Source organism: Hordeum vulgare, chromosome 1H (assembly GCF_904849725.1).
Source record: "Hordeum vulgare subsp. vulgare chromosome 1H, MorexV3_pseudomolecules_assembly, whole genome shotgun sequence".
NCBI classification, from domain to species: domain Eukaryota; kingdom Viridiplantae; phylum Streptophyta; class Magnoliopsida; order Poales; family Poaceae; genus Hordeum; species Hordeum vulgare.
Window position 1 is genome coordinate 496,165,976 of NC_058518.1, and position 21,190 is coordinate 496,187,165.

Here is a 21,190-nt window from a genome sequence, read left to right on the forward strand (position 1 = left end):
CAAGTCTGCGATTTCCTGTGTAAGAATCCAGTGCATCATGACATGACTAAGCACATAGATATAAGGTATCACTACATACGAGAGTGCGTGGAAGAAGGCAAGATTGAAGTCAACTACGTTTGCACCGACGACCAGCTTGCAGATATCCTGACCAAGTCTTTGGGACGACAGAAGTTTATAGAGATGCGGAGAAGGATCGGCGTCCAAGCTGTGAAGTGAGGACATCGTGTTCAGGGGTGTGATTGTTAGACATAATCACGATTAGGCAACTGAGTCCGGCACGAACTCGTAGCTTTAGCCGAGTCGGTCATGTATTGGTAGGATAGTAGTACTATATATACATGTACGTGGCTCCCCTGTAAACCATCGAGATCGAAAGATCAAAGCAATAATATTCCCAGGAGCGACAATTGCCATAACTCGGCGACCCGGCCTATAGTATTTCACGTGTGAGAGATAGATCGTAGTGGTGCTGCTAGCTAGCTAGCGTACGCGTCCAGAATCCATCCAACTCCTTGCCTACTTGCTTATTACCACTGCTACGTATACATCCTCTACGGAAAGTACTCGTACGAGGCGTGTCGTACGGGATCAGTGCTAACAAATACTACCTGTAGTTTCTATGATAACGAGGAAAATATTTCACACCTCTTTCTCCTATGCCCTCTTGCGAAGGTTCTTTGGCAGACCATTCACATAGCCTTTAATATTACACCTTCGGACAACATTGACACGTTATTTGAAACGTGGCTAGATGGAGTTCATTCGACTATTGCTAGACACATTCGTATTGGAGTTTGTGCACTTTTCTGGGCCATTTGGAACTGTAGGAACGATGTGGTGTTCGACATACATACAAATATACATTTTTTGCAGGTACTTCACAAAGCGGCGGCTTCAATCCGTATCTGGTCATTACTCACTCCGGCGAAAACCAGGGAGCCTTTGGTTACTGGGTCTACCCGATGGGAGACGGTAGCGCGCTATATCTTCAACCGGTTTGAATGACAGTCCACTAATAGGATAGATGAGTAGACATCTAGGCCTATTTTGCCGGTTGTGGCATTTTTATTATTATTTTCAGCCATACGTTTTTTTTTCGAGACTATGTGGAACCGCACTTTGTTTGCTTCATTAATAATAGGGCCGTATGCATCATGCTGATGCAGAGACCGGAGGTAATCCTCCTTTTTAAAAAAAAAAAATCTTGTTTTCCACATGAATCTCCTATTATGGAGGTGTACTTCTCTTTTAACTCGAATGCAAGGCATTCCCGAACCTGACTATAAGGCTTCGGTCCATGTTTGCAAGGTTCTTATTCGTTCGGTAAATTGGGTTGTTGAAGCTACCATTGACAAGCCAGATGATGCCCAAAGATGGTTTTTGGAGACGATCTAGTTGAAGAAAGCGTTAAGACTGCCTAGTTGGACCATAGACTGCGGTTAGCTTGAATGAGGTGCTATAGGTGCTCTGGTAACCATGGCCGAAAGGGAACAAATCCCAACGTGCACATTAGAGAGCTGGACTGCTTCATCGTCCCAAAGAAGAAGAATACCACCCCAGGTTGCATCCGCCGGCCCCTGGCCGTAGCTCTTGAGTGTTTGTCCACAAAGGTCACAAAGTCACAAAACCCAGGCTTGCACCTCAGTATATATGTAACAGCAAACAGGGCGTGGCATCATCACATACATACAGGCTTTCCTAACAATGGACAGTAGAAGCACACACATGATCACACGGCAATTTGGGCTAGCTAGCAGTTGGGGCTGCAGGGCCGGCAATTTGCCTGGCACTCCTTAACCGTGTGCCAGCACGGAACGCCCGGCAGCACGACGCAGCAGAAGCAGTCCGGTTTCCGCTTCATGAACTCGCCTTTGGTGTCGCAATCCCTCATGACGCAGAACTTGAGGGAAACCTTGCTGATCTCGGCCGTCTCTGCTAAGGCCACGCCGGTAGCATCAGCACCGACAAGGAGGCATCCGAATGCGATGAACAGAGTGATGGCCACGTGCGCGATCCTACTCCAACTCATGATCGGTCTCCTCCACCGGTGAACTGCATGAAAGTTGTGTTCAGAGCTTCAGATGATCAGATCAACAGGATGGTGGTGAACTCGTGTAAAACCCAGATGCCGATTTGTTATATATTACGACATCGATCGGCGGCCATACCTTGGATTGGACGGTGAAGACGATCCCACGCCGTGCACGGTTGAAGGCCGCCGGGAGGACGGATGGTAGCTGGAACTGCAAGTGGATCCAGTCCACCGGTGAATACAGGAAGGTTGCGTTGAGAGCTTTAGATCAACAGGATGGTGCTGAACTGGCCTAAAAAGATGATACTGATTTATTACACATGACGGCTTCAACAGCCATACCTTGGATTGTACGGTGAAGCGAGCTGGCGCTGTGGATCCAGCTCGTGCACGGTTGAAGGTCGCCGGGAGGAGCTAGCTCGACGGAGGACGGAAGACGGCTGGAAGTGGATCCAACCGAGCTCGGGGAGGAAGTGAAACGGTGGAGAGGAAGGGGATTGGATCAGGGGAGGCTGAGAGGTGAGAGCTCAGTGCTGACTGGAAGAGTGATTGATCATGGCCCGTGAGCTGCCTGTGCCGCGGTTTTTTCACTGGAATAGACTAGCACGACAAATGATGGAGAGAGGCTGAGGGAGAGTGGAGAAAGAGGCGAAGTGAGATGGACGCGGATTTTTTCACTGTTTTAACCTTTTTCCTAAACATGAGCACAAAATAAATCAAATCTGGAACCATTTCACGATCTGACCCTTTTAGAAACGCCACAAGCCGTGGCGTTGCTGCCCCACTATGCAACGCCTGTCTACCGTGGCGTTGCTGCCGTACAGTGATACGCCTGTCAACCGTGGCGTTTTTTCTTTTTGCAACGCCAGTCTACAGTGGCGTTGCAGACCCACTGTGAAACGCCAACAGTGCTGGTGTTGCTGCCCGACGTTTTTTCTTTCTTGCAACGCCAGTCTAATGTGGCGTTGCAGGCCGATTGTGAAACGCCAACAGTGCCGGCGTTGCAGACCCACTATGAAACGCAGCGACGACATCCAGCCAGCCCACGGCATGCTGCCAGCAACATGTGTACTGCTGAAACGCCATGGACCATGGCGTTTCACTCGTGGCCTGCAACGCCACATTAGACTGGCGTTTCTATGTGCGTCTGCAATGCCACAATAGACTGGCGTTTCTATGTGCGTCTGCAACGCCACGGGCTCTGGCGTTTCAAAAAAGGTCAGATCGTGAAATGGTTTCAACCAGAGTTCATTCCGTGAAATACTTTCATCCCATGGGTCAAAATCGTGAAAAAAAATCCGATGGACGACGCGCGGGCCAGCCTTGGATTCTTTTACACATGTGATCTCTTCGCGACTGCTGCCAGGAAAACATATTGCTATGTTATGATTTAAGTTTGGGGACTGATCGGCCGGCCACGCGCGGATCGCACGATCCATCAACCCCGCGTCGTCCGCATCGTTGGATCTCCATGCAGCAAATTTCGACGCGATGCAGCAATTTTTTCAACGATTACAACAAAAAAACAAAATTTATAGCAAAAAAAAATATCTATGTGATCGTAGCAAAAAAACGAAGCTAATGGTGCGTGGTAGCAAAAGTCAAATGCCGGTCGTAGCAAATATCTACGTGACGTGGATGCAACTTTTTTAATGAACGGTTGCGGCAAAAAATGATGTCGGTTGTAGCAAAAATTAACACGGTTGTAGCAAAAGTAAAAAAACACCGATTGTAACCAAAATCCGAAGAACTGGAGTTGCAACCAACCGTGGATGCAGCTTTTTTAGCGGACAGATATAGCAAAACAAAACGTTTGTAACAAATATGACGCCGGTTGCAACAATTTTAGACAAAAAAATTGCATGTCAAGTCAAAGGACGCCCATGCGGCCGCGTGCGGCCGACCGAACGATTTGGCGGACGCACCAGCCAGAAGCGTTTTCCTTTAAGTTTTTCTGTTCGGTGCTATAGTTACTCAGCTAAATCTTTTGGTTATGCCTAACAGAGCTGGTCTTCTTTTGGTTGGTTGCTAATCTTTTATAACATGCCAATATTTCTTTCCACGTTTTTTTGAGGGAGCTACTGTGACCCGGACGATAGTTTTTCTTACCGGCAACAAAGGTTCCATAATCCATACGAAATTGAAGGGAGAAACACAAAAGTTTTCCACCAAGTGGCGACAAATGGAGGAGGAAGAGGAATGTTATGAAATAATATTGGAAAACGGGGGAGGATAAATCTTCCACCTCATAAACTCCGTAAGGGCAATACCGTTTTACTAGTGTACTACTCCCTCGATTTCTAACTATAAACCCTTAGATTCCAATACAACTACATATAAAATAAAATAAGTAAATATGTACTCTAAAATACTAGTCTATAGTTTTATTTTGAAATCTTTAAAAGTCTTATACTAGTATTTAGGAACGGAGGAAGTATCGCGCAAACCTTATAATTTCTTTTGTTAATGAGACTTGCCCTGTTTTGCAATCACTTGCGAAAGCTCCTTAACATAAGTATATATGTACCAAGTGTAGAAGGCCGGAAAATAAATGACTGATGTTGGATTTCCATACGAAATTGAAGGGAGAAACAAAAATGATTTCTAACAAGTGGCGGCAGATGGAGGAGGACGAGGAAAGTTATGAAATGATTCTGGAAAATTTGGGAGGATAAATTTGCCACCTCGTAACAGGGGCAATGCAGTTCTACTAGTGTACTACTACTAAGAGGTAAGACCCTCCCACGACCCACGCGTTTTCTCCCATAGCGGTGGCGGGGGAACCCTAGTCGCACCGCCGCGGCTCCATCTCACCCCGCCCCATCTCCTCGCCGCTATCAGAGGAGCTGCCAACGAAGGTGTCGGTGGGGGAGCCTAGGCTAGCCTGACTCTCGGCCATTCCTATCGGCTTCCGCCGTGCTCTGGCGCTGGTGCGCCTTCGTCGAATCCTTCCCTCCACCAGTCCTCGCCCACCCCTTCCCATTGGGCTCCGGCTACCCCTCGCGCTCGTCGACGTGTCCTCGCCTCTTCCTTCTTCTCCCGCACCAGATTTGTGGCGCCCATGAGTTCATAATCTTCCTGTATATTATCGAAAGGTCCGTACGCAAGCATCATCATAGCTGTGGTGCATTTCCGGAGTGAGGAGAATCCAACTGTATCGGTGCAATCCTTCTTGCAAATGAAATAGTTGCCGAACTCTTGGATGACATTCACGATCCTGAGGAAGAGCTTCCGTCCCATTCGACACGGCACCGGATTTCTCGCCGTGCAGAGGAGCGTCGGCGAAGTAGTCGGCGTAAAGCACGCAATAGTCCTCCATTCGATGTCTTTGTTTGCGCTTGCGGCAGCCCTGCGCCGAGCCACCTCGTCGCGGCTTGGCATTGTTCGCGAACAGGCCGGCCAGCATGGAGAGGATCATGAGGTGCTCTTCGTCGACGATGTCGTCCTCGGCTTCCTACTCCATCAGAGCCGCGAACGTGTCCTCGTCGTTTGAGTCCATGGTCGAGCAGGCAAATCGCCGAACAGCCGAAGGATGTCGGGGATATACCCCGCGGTGTAACCTGGCTTGTAGTATGACCCGGCTGGGACTTCAGCTCACTGGTGACCCGGCCCAGTTTGGCGACTCATTAGTGACCCGGCAGGTGGCTTGTACATGATCCGACAGGTTTTACAAGAGTTATGACGATAAGGTGATGGTTATGTGCATTTAATTCAAATGTTTGTATAGTACAATCTAATGCACAACAATCTTTTTAAACATTTTGCATATGGCATAAATCAGATTTATTTATTCATGATCGATGTGTAGTAATTACATGAAAATGTTTATACCATCCTTATATGGTTTGAACGGTTGATATCCACCCTCATCACATTTCAAACAACTGATTGTCGTAAGTCCCTCAAATGAAAAGAGTGTCAAGCCAAAAAAGAAACAATGAAGTCACAGAAAAAACCTATCAAGCAAATCATCTCTTATAGCCAAATGACAAATCTGATTATCATAATTAGAGATTGCTTTGCAGAGATGTTGATGTTGGTTATTTGGTCAAATTAGAACGATCATGAGAAAACAAGTGAGTTCATGTAGTTTTTGACACTTATATGAGTGATGATACGACCTAGGGACCCTCATATTAGTGGCTATGATTCTTATCAAGTCCAAAAAGAAGGTATGCAGGTGTATTTCTTTAGAAACAAATATGCAGGTGCGCAAATGACGTCTAGATATATGTGAGGTTACTTTACATTCTTGGATTATAGAGAATCAAAGTTGATCTACCAAAGAGTCGCGAAGAGCAGCAAATATTGGTTCTTTGGTCATGTGAATTCCAGTGTTTGCAACTCGAAACTACCGTTCTGTTGCTGCTCTCAAGATGCCACTTATAGGGACCCTGGGCTCACATAGTTCTTCGTAATTTTTATAAAGTAAAAATAAAGATTTGTAGATATATGTATTTTTCTCGAAGCAAATATGCAGGTGTACTAACAAAATGGAGAATTGAGCACTAAGGCCATGTAGAGGCAGATCCATAACCAGGACGGGAACATTTGGAGCCTGGGTGTATATACACCCTATATGCACAAAAAAAAAAATCAATTCAACAAAAAGTAAAAAAAAACTAAAAATAAATTTGTCCTTCCATTGTACTTGTAAGAAAAAATCCATAAAAGGAAAATTACACGTTGACGTCTTTCAAAAAAGATAAATTTCCGGTCAAAATAGTGTGAATAGTGATATATATTAGCAAATAAATTTTGTCTTTTTTGGCCAGAAGTCAATGTTGGTTTTTTTTTGTGAATTTGTTGATATTAGTGTAAAACAAAGTCAACTTTAAAGCAAAAATATTTTTTAACTATTTTGACTTTGTATTTAATTATTAAAAAAATTCCAAATATGGGGTGCATATACAACCAGGAACAAAAGTGTATTTCCATCCATAACCACGTGCTCTAATTTTAAAGAGGTAAATACTCCAGTGATGCTTGAACTTGTCACATATGTTCAGTTTAACGCTTGAACTTGAAAAATACGTCGAACTGGTTCTAAAACTTGACAGAACGTGCAGATACGGTGCTGATTTCATTCGTATACATAGAATCCGCCGATGTGGCACTATATATGGCTGACTTGGCAATGACATGACATGGGGCCCACTTGTAGCAACAAACCTCATGGTACGCAAATATTAGTGTGCATGTTAATTAAATATATAATGGTTTGAAATAAAATATCTTACAAAAATGTTCCTGATTTTTTTTAAATTATTCCCTAGTTATTTATGAAATACTATTTAAAATATAGTACATGAGTGTTCAAAAATGTTTATTCATTTTTTTTTGAAATATATGTATGTTTTTCAAAACAATGTGTGAATATTTTTAGAAGTACATGAACATTTTTTTAAAGTTTCATGTACTTCTAAAAATATACACATGTTTTTCAAAAAGCATGAAATTACTAGTAAATATATATGAGTTATAACCATGTATTTGTAATATAAATAATAACCATGTTTAAAATTACTAGTAAATATTATTCTATTTTCCAAACATTTGAATAATTATTCACATATTTTTATAACTCATAATTATCTGGTTAAATAAAATGTATGTATAACTAAAAATACATACAATTTAGAAATATTATATGTATACTTTTAATATAACTCATACCTTTTAATTTTTTGCATTAAGTAATCATTTTTATACACTAATGAATTATATTTAAAATAGTATTTCATAAATAGCTAGGGAATAATTTAAAAAACATGAATATTTGTGTACCATAAAGTAATTATTTATGTATCAGAAATATTCGTAACTGACAGCATGGCATGGAGCCCTGTTTATTTTTTTAATAATATGTTCGCATGGCTATTTTTTAACCACGAGGTAATTCTTAACAACACATGAATATTCAAATTTAACTTTTATTATTATGATTATTATTTGCATATGTTTTTATTTTATAAAAGAAATCACACTTTGTACGCTACATTAATCGTCGGGAGCTATAGTTGACAACAATTTAAAGTGGGCGTCATGGCCAGCTATTGCTGCACTTTTGACTATAGGTCGTGGAATCGAATTCTGTCAACGTAATTTTTCATCTTGATTTTCTACTAGGCGGGCGCACTAGTCATATAGACATATACTTCTGTTTCATTACTACAAATGGGCCCCATGCTCAAAGTGCATGCTATGCCCCTAATTGACTTTTGGTGTTAATGACAACACATACATAGGAAACTAATCCTATTTGTTGAGTGTATTTCAGGATGGCAAGTATTTTAGTAGATTGAGAATTATGTGCCAAAGATGGTCTGAAAAGATCGGGATTTATATTTCAAGAAGGCTCGGGATTAAGAAAAGATGATGTAGACTATTCTTTTGAGTTTACTGATATTGAGTATAGGGATCCCGCACTATTAAGAGGGGATCACAGGTTTTGCGATGAACTTGCTCGTACCACATCTTCACTGTCATACCCAATACCACATATTCTCCACTCTGTTCTTATCTCAAAACAGGTCTATTGTCTCGGACGTCCGACAACCGGCAGGCTTCGAAAATCCGGAGCCCTCCACTAGAAGTTTGTGAGTTATATAACTCAGATTTCCGGCTCCCTCCGGACATCCGAGGGCCGGACGTCCGACCAGCCCCGGAAATCCGTAGCCCTGCACCAGAAGAACATGAGCTCTATAACTCGGATTTCCGGCTCTCTCCGGACGTCCGAGGGCCGGACGTCCGTTCCCCTTCGGAAATCCGGAACCTCCCACCAGAAGAAGTTGAGTCGAATAACTCGGATTTCCGATCCTCTCCGGACGTCCGGTCGCTGTTCAGTTCACAGTATTTTCAGTCATATCTACAGGCCTCGGACGACCGACCCCTGTCGGACGTCCGACCCCTCGCGGACGCCCGGACTTCCGGCAACTGTCGGACGTCCGGACCCTGTGTGACTTAAAGTGTCCCCAACGGCTGTTTTTCACTCCCCACTATATATACTCTTCTCCCACCTCGTGAAAGGGTGTTCAACATAGCTAGAATACATTCAAGAACACCTTTCTTCTCACTCACTCTTGTCTACACCAAATCCTAGATCCCAAGAGCATCTGTGAGTCCCTTTGAGTGTTGTTCCAATCAAAAGATAGATCGTCTCCCTCTCCTCCTTCCCACCAAAGTGATTTGTGATTTGAGCAAGTTTTGAGCAATCCCCGTGATCTTGTTACTCTTGGAGGTTGGAGACTCCTAGGCGGTAGGAGTCTTCGGAGAGGAATCAAACCATTGTGATTTCCCCCGAAAGGTTTGTGAAGGTTTGGAAGCCACCTCAAGGCTTACCACTAGTGGTTGAGAAACGTCTTTGTGGAGTTATCTCAAAGGGAGAATAGGGTGAGCCTTCGTGGCGTTGGTGTGCCTTCGTGGTAATATCCGCCCCTCTAACGGTGACGTAGCTTCCCTCCAAGGAAGTGAACATCGGGATACATCCTTGTCTCTCCTGGAGTTTCGGTTATTCCTAACCCTAACTCTCTACTTTTGTTAATCCTTATTACGTACTTGTATTTGATTATTGTTTACCTCTTGTCTTACTTCACTCTAAATAGCTTACTCCTAGTCGTAGCAATTATTAGGCCTACACTCATATTCCGCACTTTTGCCTAAAATTGCTAAGTAATTATTAAAATTTGGATTTGTACCTATTCACCCCCCTCTAAGTCCATTTCGATCCTTTTCACATGCCATGTCACTGCCAAGTCAGCCACACTCTACGTATACAAATGGAATTGACACCGTATTTGCACGCTTGTGTCAAGTTTTAGAACCGGTTCGATGTCTTTCTTAAGCTCACGCACTAAACTGAACATTCTAAAAGGCATTTGTTTTACTTAGGAAATACATCTCTAAATACGGTATATGGGTCCCATAAAACAGTTTTTAGTCAGATTGGTAAAGGGACTTGCATGCGTGTGCTTCTCGTTCTCTCTCTTCTCTTTCCCAAACATATGCACGCATTTATTTAATGTTTGCTAATTTAATCGTTCATATCTCTTAAACCAATATTTGGATTTTAAAACTTTTTATATATTTGAACCACTAAAAAAATAGCACTCTATACCGTTGCTAATAGCACGCTATAGCGTATACATTTTTCACTCGCTAATTTGATCAGTGTACAATGTCTCGCTAATAGCACGTTATAGCGTGATATAGCACGCTAATAGCATATTTTCAGGGGCGGTGCTATTTTATATAGCGTGCTATTTTTTTTATTGATTTGAACTCATGTCGAAAAGACCTTTAAAATAAGACAGATTTTGGATACCTTTTAAATGAGATTAAAATTCATGAAACATATTTCACACGCTCGAAATCTTTAGAATAAATGATTTCAAGCAGTTTCACAAGTCTACATTTCAATTTCATGTTGTTTTTCATTTTCAGGATCGTCATTCACTTTCCACGGGCGTGCTTCAGAAAAATCATATCTATTTCAGTTGTACATTTTTGAAAGAACATATTTCACTAGTCTAAAATAAACCATTTCACATTTCAAAACAATCGGTTTCACAAATTGGCATTTTTGTTTCATTTTTTTTTCCTTTCAGAACATGAATTTAACTTTCCACTGGTTTGTTTCATAAAAACACATATATTTCAATTGCACATGTTTGAACTAACATGTTTCACTCTTTTGAGATAAACTATTGCACATTTGAAAATAATCGGTTTCACAAGTTAAGATTTCAATTTCATATTATTTGTCACTTTCAGAACCTATATCTCAGTTTTCACTGACTTGTTTCGTAAAAACACATATATTTCAATTTCATAAAAACCTACATTTCACTTTTCACTGACTTATTTCACAAGTTGACATTTTAGTTCATAATGTTTTTCAGTTTCAGAAGCTACATTTCACTTGCACTAGTTTGTTTCACAAAATATATATATATTTCAATTTCATATTATTGAAACACAATATTGTGCTCTTTTGAAGTAAAATGGTACACATTTCATAATTTTCAATTTCACAAGTTGAGGTTTTAGTTTCCCATTTTTTCACTTCAATAGGTGCATTTTAATTTTTCACTGGCTTGTTTCACAAAAAAGCACATCTATTTCAATTGCACATTGTTGAAAGAACATATTTTCTCATTTGAAAAGTAATGTTAGATAACTTCCAAATAAGTAGTTTCACAAGTTGACATTTGAGTTTCATATTTGGGTTAAATAGGCTTATGTGAAAAATGTTATTTTCACATATTTCTAGTGAAATAGGTTTGTTTCAGGTTTTTCTAGTGAAATGGGTTTATTTCCCATATGAAGTGTGAAACGTCAAAAATTAAATGTGTTTGAAATGTATCCAAAATTGGTCTAGTTTTAAAGTTCTTGACGGCAGGAGTCCAAATATATAAAAGTTTCAAAAACGTGTCCATGGTTTAAAATATATGATTGATTTAAATTGTCTAACAGGCAATAAAGCCTATGGATTTGTTCTGCGGGTAGAGTGAGGAGAAACGTGCATGCATACCTTTCCTGCAAAAGGTGTACTTTGGGGGTCCATTATGTTGCCACTGATTTGACTAAAAGGAAAGATACAAAAAATGTACCACTGTTATACATCTAGGTGGCCCATACAATATTACACATCTCAGAAAAAAATGGAAGGCCTCAGATGTACCCGTGCCTAACTTAAAAGCAACTCCAACACGAGTCGCGCGCTGGATAATTGATCGTGTGCGCGGAGCGAAACACCATCCCCCGTTAGGTATTTCGTGCGCTCGCTCCCGTGCGCAACACCGGAGTCTCTCCCTCGAGCTCCCTCTCTCCCGCCCCGCCCAGCGTCGCCGCACGGATTCTTCCTCTTTGCTCCGACGCGCCGCCGCCGCTTTCCCCGCACATTCCCGCGCGCCATCTCTACTTTCTTCAGCTCACCTGCTCGCTATCGATGCTCGAGCGCAACATCCTTCCGACAAACAGCGGCCGAAGGCCGTTTAGAGCTCGGCGCTTACAAGGTGTTCGACAAAACGCTTGCAAGGTATGTATATTTCAACTTTATATTTTGTAGACGAATTTGATGCATTTTCTTTGTAGTTTTAAACTAATTTCAATATTGTAGATGAGTTCATCCTACGATTCTTCCGACGAAGAATTTGATATGCAAGAAGCGGAGGACCTCGCAATAATCGTAGCTATGCACGTCAATAAAAAACCGAGGCATGGTGGTTCGGTTATGGGTCATCTGAAATTGTGGAGGGATAAGATCGATGCCCACAACATATTGATAAGGAACTATTTTGCGAAGGATGCCACATACCCTGAGTCATACTTTTGACGCTGTTTCAGGATGATCCTTGACCTGTTCAAACGCATTGGAAAGAAACTAACGAACCATGAACGGTTTTTTTTTGCAAAGGAGGAATGCAGCTGGAGAACTCGGGCATAGCACATTTCAAAAGGTTAGTGCCAATTTGCAAATGTTGGCATATGGTATTCTGGCGTATCTCGTTGATGACCACTTGGCCATGGATGAGAGTCAGGCTATCATGTGTGGCAAGCGTTTCGTAGTCGGAATTGTGCAAGTGTTTGGTACGAAATATTTGAGAGCTTTCAATGCTGAAGACACCGCAAGAATTTTGGAGATGAACAAAGCTCGCGGGTTCCCAGGATGTTTGGCTCAATAAATTGCATGCATTTGGAGTTGGAAGAATTGCCCTAAGGCATAACATGGTATATTCCACTGCCAAAAAAAGTTCATCTATAATCCTTGAAGAATTGGCCGATCGGGAGACCTGGATTTGGCATGTTTTTTTTTGGAATGCCTGGATCTTTGAATGAGACCAATTTTCTTGATCGGTCACCACTCATGATTAAGATTGGGAATGGTGAAACTACACCGGTGGAGTTTGTAGCAAATGGCCATACATACAATTATAGCTACTATCTTGCGGATGACATCTACCCGAGGTGGCAAACATTTGTGAAGCCTTTGACGACACCATAAGGTAAGAAAAATCTTGATTTTCACAATGCTTAGTAGGTGGCTAGGAAATATGTGGAGAGAGCTTTTGGGATTTTACAAGCCCAAATTGTTATTGTAAGAGGATCAGCTAGATTTTGAAATCAAAAGATCCTTTGATACATCATGAACGCTTGCGTTATCATGCATAACATGATCATTCAGAATGAGCGTGAACAAAATTTAGACTATTCTCACTATGAGTTGTTGGGACATCCCCTGCGAGTACGGAGGACCGCTGCAAGAGTACCCTGATTTATTGCCTCCTATCATGTCATTCGACATGCCGAAACGCATGATGATTTTTAAAATGATCTAACTAAGGAATGGTGAGCATGGCATGACCACCAAAATTAATTTAGCATTTTATGTTTCATATTGTATTGTTGAACTATTTATTGTATTAAGAAATAAACTATTTGTTTGAATTGTAATAATATTTGAACTATTTATTATTGATTTATTTTATTATGATGAAATAAATATTTTTTGGGCTAGGCACGGACGTTGTAAATATAGCGCGCCTATATTTTAGGGCGCCTGTTGGAGGGGCGGTGCCGCGCCTCATTTTACGGCGCCTGCTGGAGCGGGCGTCCTGCCGCACGGAAAAAATATGCATTTCAGCGCTGAAAAAATAATTAACGGGCAGCGCGCTACTGTTGGAGTTGCCCTAACCGCGCAAAATCACTTTGGGAGGTGTACTACTGATGTCTAAGATAAGTGATGGTGTATACCAATAATAGATACATCTAGGGGAAATGTACTGCAGGAATGTACACACAGTATAAGGATAAGGAGTCATGGCATGACAACAAGAGGGAAATGATTACACAGTTTCAGAACAGGCCAGTTATCTAGCTAGCTAGCTAGGTACACTATTGTCAAATGATGAAATGCAGGAACAAAGCAGAGAATAATAATAATAGATCGATCTCAAGCACAGATTTATAGTAGATGACATGTCCCAGTAGATGGTACCACATTAAGAGCATCCGTGTCCAAGACAAAAAAACAATGCTTCAAAAGAGGCTGTAAAATGAGACGCATACAAAAAACATGTTCTTTTGGGCCCGCGTTTTTTAGCATCTGAAATGCGATGTTCGTTCACACAATATATAAAAATATTACAGTCACGGGCTAAATCTTTTATTATGTGCGAAATTTTTGTGTGGCCGTTGGAGATGCACTGCAAGGTTTTTTTCACGCCCCACCCATGCAACATGCATGCATCCATGCTAAACCCTGAAGAGAACCTCACAAGCTACCCAAGACAGATATGTATATGGCAGATCCACCAAACAAGCATCCATCATCATCACCACCAAACCATTCTTGTCTCTTTGTAAGCTGTAAATATAACACATTGCCTGATATATAGATGCAACATGACACGTCTACACCTAATGCATCATCTATGCTGCCACTTTGCTTTCTCGGGGTACACTACGCACCAAGAAAATTTCAGTTTCCATTGCTATTGTTGCAATGTACTTATCGATCATCACATGGTTAGTGCGTACCCCCTGTGGCCGGCGCTACCTCAAACGGTTTCGACGGCCTCAACGGCGGCGGCAGTGAGGCTCTTGTGCACGCTCTCGTCGTCGTCACGGGCGCCGGGGAGGATGGTGTCCTCGTCCTGATCACCGGCGGCTTTCTTCTTGTTCTTGGTGTACTCGCCGTAGAGGTAGGAGGACAGGCCCCAGACGCAGAGCGCCGTGGCGACGGCCTTCTCGGCGCCGAACGGGTCGCCGAACACCATGACGCCGCCAATGACATTGGCCGTGAGCACCGCCCCCATGCACACGCCGCTGTGGAGCGACGACGTCAAGTAGATCACGCCGGCGGTGCCCATGAAGCACGCCTGCCATGTCACCACCAACGTTACCACCACGACCCAGTAAACGGCGTGGGATCCCTTCCAGTGGGCCACGTCGTTGGCGAAGCCGCCGGACGCCACGAGCCCGATTGCTGCCACGACGGACGCCATGGCCTGCATCACTGCCTGCACCTCCACCGCCAGGATGAACCCGCCCGAGACCGCCTCCCGGTACAGAAGCTCCATCACCGGCAGGTATGCAGAGAAGAGCCCTGCGGCGCCGAGCGTGACGGCGTAGCCGATGATGTACCCCTTCCGGTCCGGGCTCTCGCCGGCGTCGCCCGACCGGAGGGCCAGGAGCACGGAGGAGAGCGTCATCAGCACTACTGCGTTGAGGTTGACGAAGGTGAGCGGGTGGCGGACGATGGCAACGGCGAGGACGAGCGTGAAGGCGAGCTGCGTGGACAGCAGCAGCGACGAGGTGGACACCGGAAGGAGCGACGAGCTGTAGGAGAAGAGAAGGTTGTTGACGCCCATGAGCCCGCCGATGACGAGGCACACGGCCAGGAACCGCCGCGAGAACCAAAGAAACGCCCGCGGCGTGGAGGCGGGGCGGCCGGCGAGGAACACGGCGACCACGAGCGTCGGGAACCCCGCGGACTGCACCAGCGTGACCACCCACTTGTTCTGCCCGCCGTGCTCGAAGTAGAACCGGGAGAGCAGGCTCGACGCCACCGACCCGACCAGCAGCGCCGCGTAGTTCACCATCAGGAGTACGGTCGTCGATCTGCGCCGCCGCGGCGCCAGCGGGGCCGAGGAGATCGCCATTGCCACGCGCTCTGTCGTTGCCGTCGTCAGGGAGGAGTAGGAAACAATCGATGGCGACGGAGATGGGGATGGGCGTCCCGGTTTGTATGTAGGCGGCATGTATGTAGATCAGGTAGCAGCTGGGGGATTTTGTGGCTGGCGACCGGAGACAAGGAGATAAAGGATGCTAATTTGCGTAGAGTGAGGAGAATTCAGGGAAGGTTTTACACGGCGACCTCTTCAGTTTCTATGCTTTTCTTGGTGGCTGCATGTGAAAAAGATAGGCGTCAGTTATGATGCGTTACTAGTCTTATTTTGGCACGAACTGATCACGGCAATACTCGGAAATTACTCATGTGGACAGAAGATTACAACATTAATTTATTTCCTAGGGAGATAAAGAAGTCTTTTTTTTAGATCACCTTGTGAGGGGCAGGCTTCCTGCATTTCATCAAAACGAGACCAACCCGGGCGCTCCATCATTTTTTTACAGAAGAAAACTCCATAAGAACCAAGCACTCGAGCCGAGACTCGAACACTGACTCCCGCGCTTTGCCAACTGAGCTACGCTCTGTACTCGTTCCTGCATTTCATCATTATAAGAATAAGAGAGTTGGTCCAATTTATTAAAAAAGATATTTAAAAATCTAACATTCCTGGCTAATCAAGAAAAACCGAATGAAAATTCAAAAAGAAAGAAAAAAGAAAACAAGAAAAAGAGACACAAGAGAACTAGGGGATAGGGAAGAGAGTTGTAGATAGATATATCTAGATCATCAAGGGGTAACCATCACCTCTAATACGATTTTTTCCGAGAAGACCTGAAAATAACTAATGTGCTCTTACTTCTAAAAACACTAATTTTAAAAAACTTAATGTGCTCTTCTGGATGTGGTACTATTTGTTTTAGAACCCAAACCCTTGTGCATTTCAAAATGCATTTTCATTCGGTGCACAAAGCTTAGAACCAAATCGATGGATATCTTGCAACGTATTTGGTTGATGGATTGATTGTTGGTCCTTGGGGACAGAAAATCCATACTATTGATCAAGAATGAGTTATTGCAGAGCAATCGTGTGAAACTGTGCATGAATATATATGGTTCATCGATCGGATCCATTCTACGGCGTGAAAAACGGTTTGTGTTGGATTGGGATCGCTGAGAATGTGCTGGGGTTGTTTAAGGAAATGAAACGAATGCAATGGGACTGGGATCCACCTTTCTCGGTTAGTTACCTACCCAGGATTGCCCCATATCCATTTTTAGAGCTGTGGTTATGGGTTAACATACCAAGGGGAATTATTGGCGGCTCGATGGCCTAACATCCACATGCTGTGTTCTGCGGCTATGTGCATGTGCTGAAAATCTAGGCCTGAAAACCACAATGTCTTTCTCTCAAAGAGGGGCTTGCCTAGAGATAGAGAATTCAAACCTCATCTCAATTATTTGCACGGTTACATTCTCACATTTTTTTCGAGTCTAAACACACTATATATATTAATCGATGATGTTTATAGGGATACTACAATGAATATCTCGAGGGTTGAGGAGCCATAGATGACCCCCCAAATCCAGACCTAAAACATGCTTAGCAAGGCTATGAGATGCTGTATTAGTAGACCTTCCTTCGAAGATGAAGGAAATGTTCTCCAACCACCCCCTCCCACAACCGCAGAAGCAGCACAACACCTTCAACGGTCGTCGTGAGGGGCAAGAAAATGGAGGAGGATAAGGAGCGCAACCAAGCGTAGTGGTTGCTCGATGGGTACCGTTTCGATGGTGGCTCTGCCATCCAGGACGATAGATACATGGGAGAGGGGAGCTCCAAATCTAGTTTGTGCCGTCGTCCCAGACTGCTACTACCATCATCCTCCACTGATCCATTCACCATGAAGGAGGAGCCGCTCGAGTTCGACGACATCGATTAGGCTAAGCTCGTCGTCGAGATATCGCAGGACGAGTAGAATCCGTCGTCGCACAGTGTTGTCGCAGCGATCGATGGCGAGTTTCAACAAGCCCAACACACCCATGCCCCAATTTTAGTATAGTTTAGTCAACTTTCGAGTTCTGTAGAGGGAACTAGTTAAATTTACATGTTATATATCACATTGGTTTAAAATTCAGTTTGTAATCCGTGTGTGAACTGTTTAAAATGAGGGGATGTTTTAGGAATATGCTTGTGGCAGGTTTCCGGTCGGACGTCGAACATGTTCGTGGACATCATGTTCGTGGACATCTAAACGCGTCCGCCATTACAGATGCCCTTATCACCAAACATTGGTCTTAAGGGTCTTAAGGTGGGCCCTCATACCAAACCTAACAAATGAGGAATTAAATGAATTTTTGTTTTTTAAGACAGTGCAATTACAAATGCCTACATACCCTCATTCATATGAACGCACTCAAGCACACCCTATCCGTATGATCACTTCCGAAATACTGAACCGACATTATATTTTCAGATTAACAAAGTCATCACAGACGTCTCGTAGTTGATGGAAATGTCTCCTCGCACTAAACAAACATCACCAAAAGGTCTGAAACAAATCCAAAAAAAATGTGAGCACCAAAATCAAATCGAGGACTTAAACCATGGTGGATTGAGTCCAGCACGTAGAACTCAACCATGTGAGTTGTGCTTCTTTTGCAATGGACTCTCATTTTAGTTCACTACTTAGTTTGCAACACGCTTTGGGTGGGAGTACAATAACGTCGTTTGGCTGTATGTCACATGCTTGCATAATATTTTGGTTGTTCGTTACACATAACTGTCAAAGTGCTTGACTTTTCTTAAGTTTTAGACTTGTTTGTTCAATATCGCCCCAATTACTTTTCTGAAGCTTTATTTTATAAAATTAGTTGTATATATATTTAGTTTTGTATTTTTTTCGTACTTTTTTTTCTAAATGGCACCTCCATTCCGAATATTTTGCCAATTTTTGTGGTTAAACCTTTTTATGCAATTGTGTTCTTTGCAGTTGCACTTTAGTGAAGGAGAAATGTGGATCGGAATCTTATACACCTAAGAGACTCATCTCCACTAATTTATTTATCTTAACATGCAAGTATGCCACCTTAACATACAATTATGAATGGGATAAGGGGCCCACCTCAACATGCAATGCGGCATGGGGAAAAAAACACCACAACGTTCAACAATGGATGAGAAAATGTTTTCCATGTCATTATTATACTTATATCCAGAAAATATTGTTAGAAATATACATAATCAAACAAATAAAGTCATCTGCAGTTTCAATTTTGGTTCTCATGTTATCATCCAAATTTTCATCAACTAACCCCACAATAATGCATGGGGTATCCTCAAGATTTTAAGCAAAGGTACACTTTTTCATTTTAGAACAGTAAAACTAAGCACCTTTTGAACACTCCCACATTACTAGTAACATTGACCATTGGATCGCGAGTTTAGATCGTTCCTGGCTGTGTGATCATCATTGGGATCTAACTTGGACCACTTATTGTAGAACTTTCAACCTCACGAAGGCCATGAGCACTTCTCGTATCTCTCATTCCCATTTCCCCTCCACGGGGGCTATATCTCGCCTACTTGTTTTAGGGGGAAATACTAGCTTTATTACTCAAAATCCACATCTAATGGGATACAGAAAGGATCATGAGGATGGAGCAACCAAACAGGCCGCCCTTGATCCAGAGAGTATGAGAATTTAGCTAGTCTATCAGCATCTACATTTGCGTCTCTACCTTCAAAGTTAATTTTATAGTTAAACAAAGAAACCCAAGCGGAAATATCTCTAATAATTGGCCCATACAATCCATCGGCTCCTTAGTTGATATCTCGGATGACCTGATTCGCGTCTCAGGCTATGCTGATATTATGCAAGTGAAAGTCCTTGGCCAGTGCCAGTCCCTCTCTGATCGCCATCGCCTCCATTGCAGCCACATTCGTGATGCCATGTATAACTAGAACAGAGCTTCCCAAGAACCTGCCCTGTGCGTCCCTGCATACCGCTACACAAGCTCCTCTCACATGAGATCTTACCATAGCCACGTGTGTGTGGATTTTAGATGCCCTTGGTGGTGGTGCCTTCGATCTGACTCGCGTTCACTGCCCACTCTGTCTGGCTGCTTTCACCTCAGGTTTCACTATGTGAAGCTCACGAATGAACCTGGTTATGAACTGGTGTGTGGCAGCGGGGCTCTGGTATATTTGCTCATGAATGGCCTGCATCCTGGCCCACCAAATGGTCCACAAAGTGATTGAAATCTTGAAGAAAGCAGCATGTGATAACGAGTCCTTCATGAAGAAGAGCCATTGTCTTGCGCTAGGTTCCGAAGTTTCTCGCAGATGTTGTGCAAGTTCACCGTCGACCATGGCTTAGACGCATCTTGTGACTGTGCACTCGTGTAACGAATGTCTCCACGAGTCATCCGCTCCACACAAACCATAGGAAGTTGTGGTAGACATGTTGCGATGAGCGCGGACAGCCTCCGTTGGCAGGGATTGCTTTGCAGGACGCCATAAAAACATTCTAATTTTCCCAAGTACCATTGTCTGCCAAAGCTGTTTCCAAGACGCCTTGTCACGATCGATGCTTGATGATCCAGCATCTCCTTCCAGCCAAGCTTCGTGTCTCCTCTTGGTCTCTACCATCATCCTGTAGCATGATTTGACAGTGGAGAGACCACTTCTCTCATGGTGCCATGCCCTCCAGTCAGAGACAATTCTGGTACATAAAGGAATTGAATGGATGGCCGGCACATTGATGGATAGAAAGACTGCAACAAGTTTATCCACATCCCATGTGGCTGTTGTGTGGTCTATCAATTCAGACACAAGCATCAGGGGGTCGTGTGTGATGCAGTCGTATCGACTCAGCATTTCATCACGCGGGATCCAGTTATCCATCCAAACCCTGGTCATGGCTCCATCTCCTATGCGTCTCATGATGCCTTGTTTTAGTACATCTCTTCCATCTATGATTAACCTCCACACCTGGCTTGGGCTACTTCTCAACTCTGCATCTAGGATTGTACCATCAGGGTAGTATACTGCTTTGAGAATTCGATCGCTCAAAGACTCGGGAGATTTAATAATCTCCAGGCTTGTTTTGCCAACAGAGACAAATTAAACAATTCAAAATCCTTGAAGATGAGCCCCTCATCATCTTTGGCTGTGCCATAGCTTCCTAGGACACCCTGTGTGGTTTTTGTTTTCCTTTTTTGCTGCCCCACCAATTTTTTTTTCTGATTAACATGTTCAGGTGTTCGCATAGGCCCCTAGGTAGTCTGAACCATGACATAAAGAAGACAGGGACTGTCGTGGTTTTATCACGGCAGATGTCCTCGTGAAAGGACTTAGTACAGGAGCCATCGCACCTTGGTGGCGACTCAAAGGGGTTGAGCAGGAGAGACACGGCGGTTTACCCAGGTTCGGCCCCTCGTGAGGAAGTAAGAGCCTACGTCCTGCTTTGAGTTGTATTGATGTAGTTTCGATTACAAGGAGGGCGTAAATCGCCAGACCTAGC

At 43.5% G+C, this 21,190-nt stretch overlaps 1 protein-coding gene and 1 long non-coding RNA gene across 2 annotated transcripts; both read right to left on the minus strand.

Moving 5' to 3' along the window:
* Nucleotides 1-2,030: 2,030 nt before the first annotated feature.
* On the minus strand, nt 2,031-2,630 carry LOC123418841. The gene is made up of 3 exons (XR_006618017.1): nt 2,378-2,630; nt 2,172-2,246; nt 2,031-2,055 (listed from the first exon to the last, which is right to left on the minus strand). It is a non-coding gene; the product is annotated as an uncharacterized LOC123418841 (long non-coding RNA).
* An 11,715-nt stretch (nt 2,631-14,345) lies between these two features.
* Nucleotides 14,346-15,888, minus strand: LOC123418853 (probable purine permease 4). Its single transcript, XM_045107079.1, has one exon. It carries the CDS (start codon nt 15,796-15,798, stop codon nt 14,596-14,598), a length of 1,203 nt encoding a protein of 400 aa, XP_044963014.1. The 5' UTR covers nt 15,799-15,888; the 3' UTR covers nt 14,346-14,595.
* Nucleotides 15,889-21,190: the final 5,302 nt, after the last annotated feature.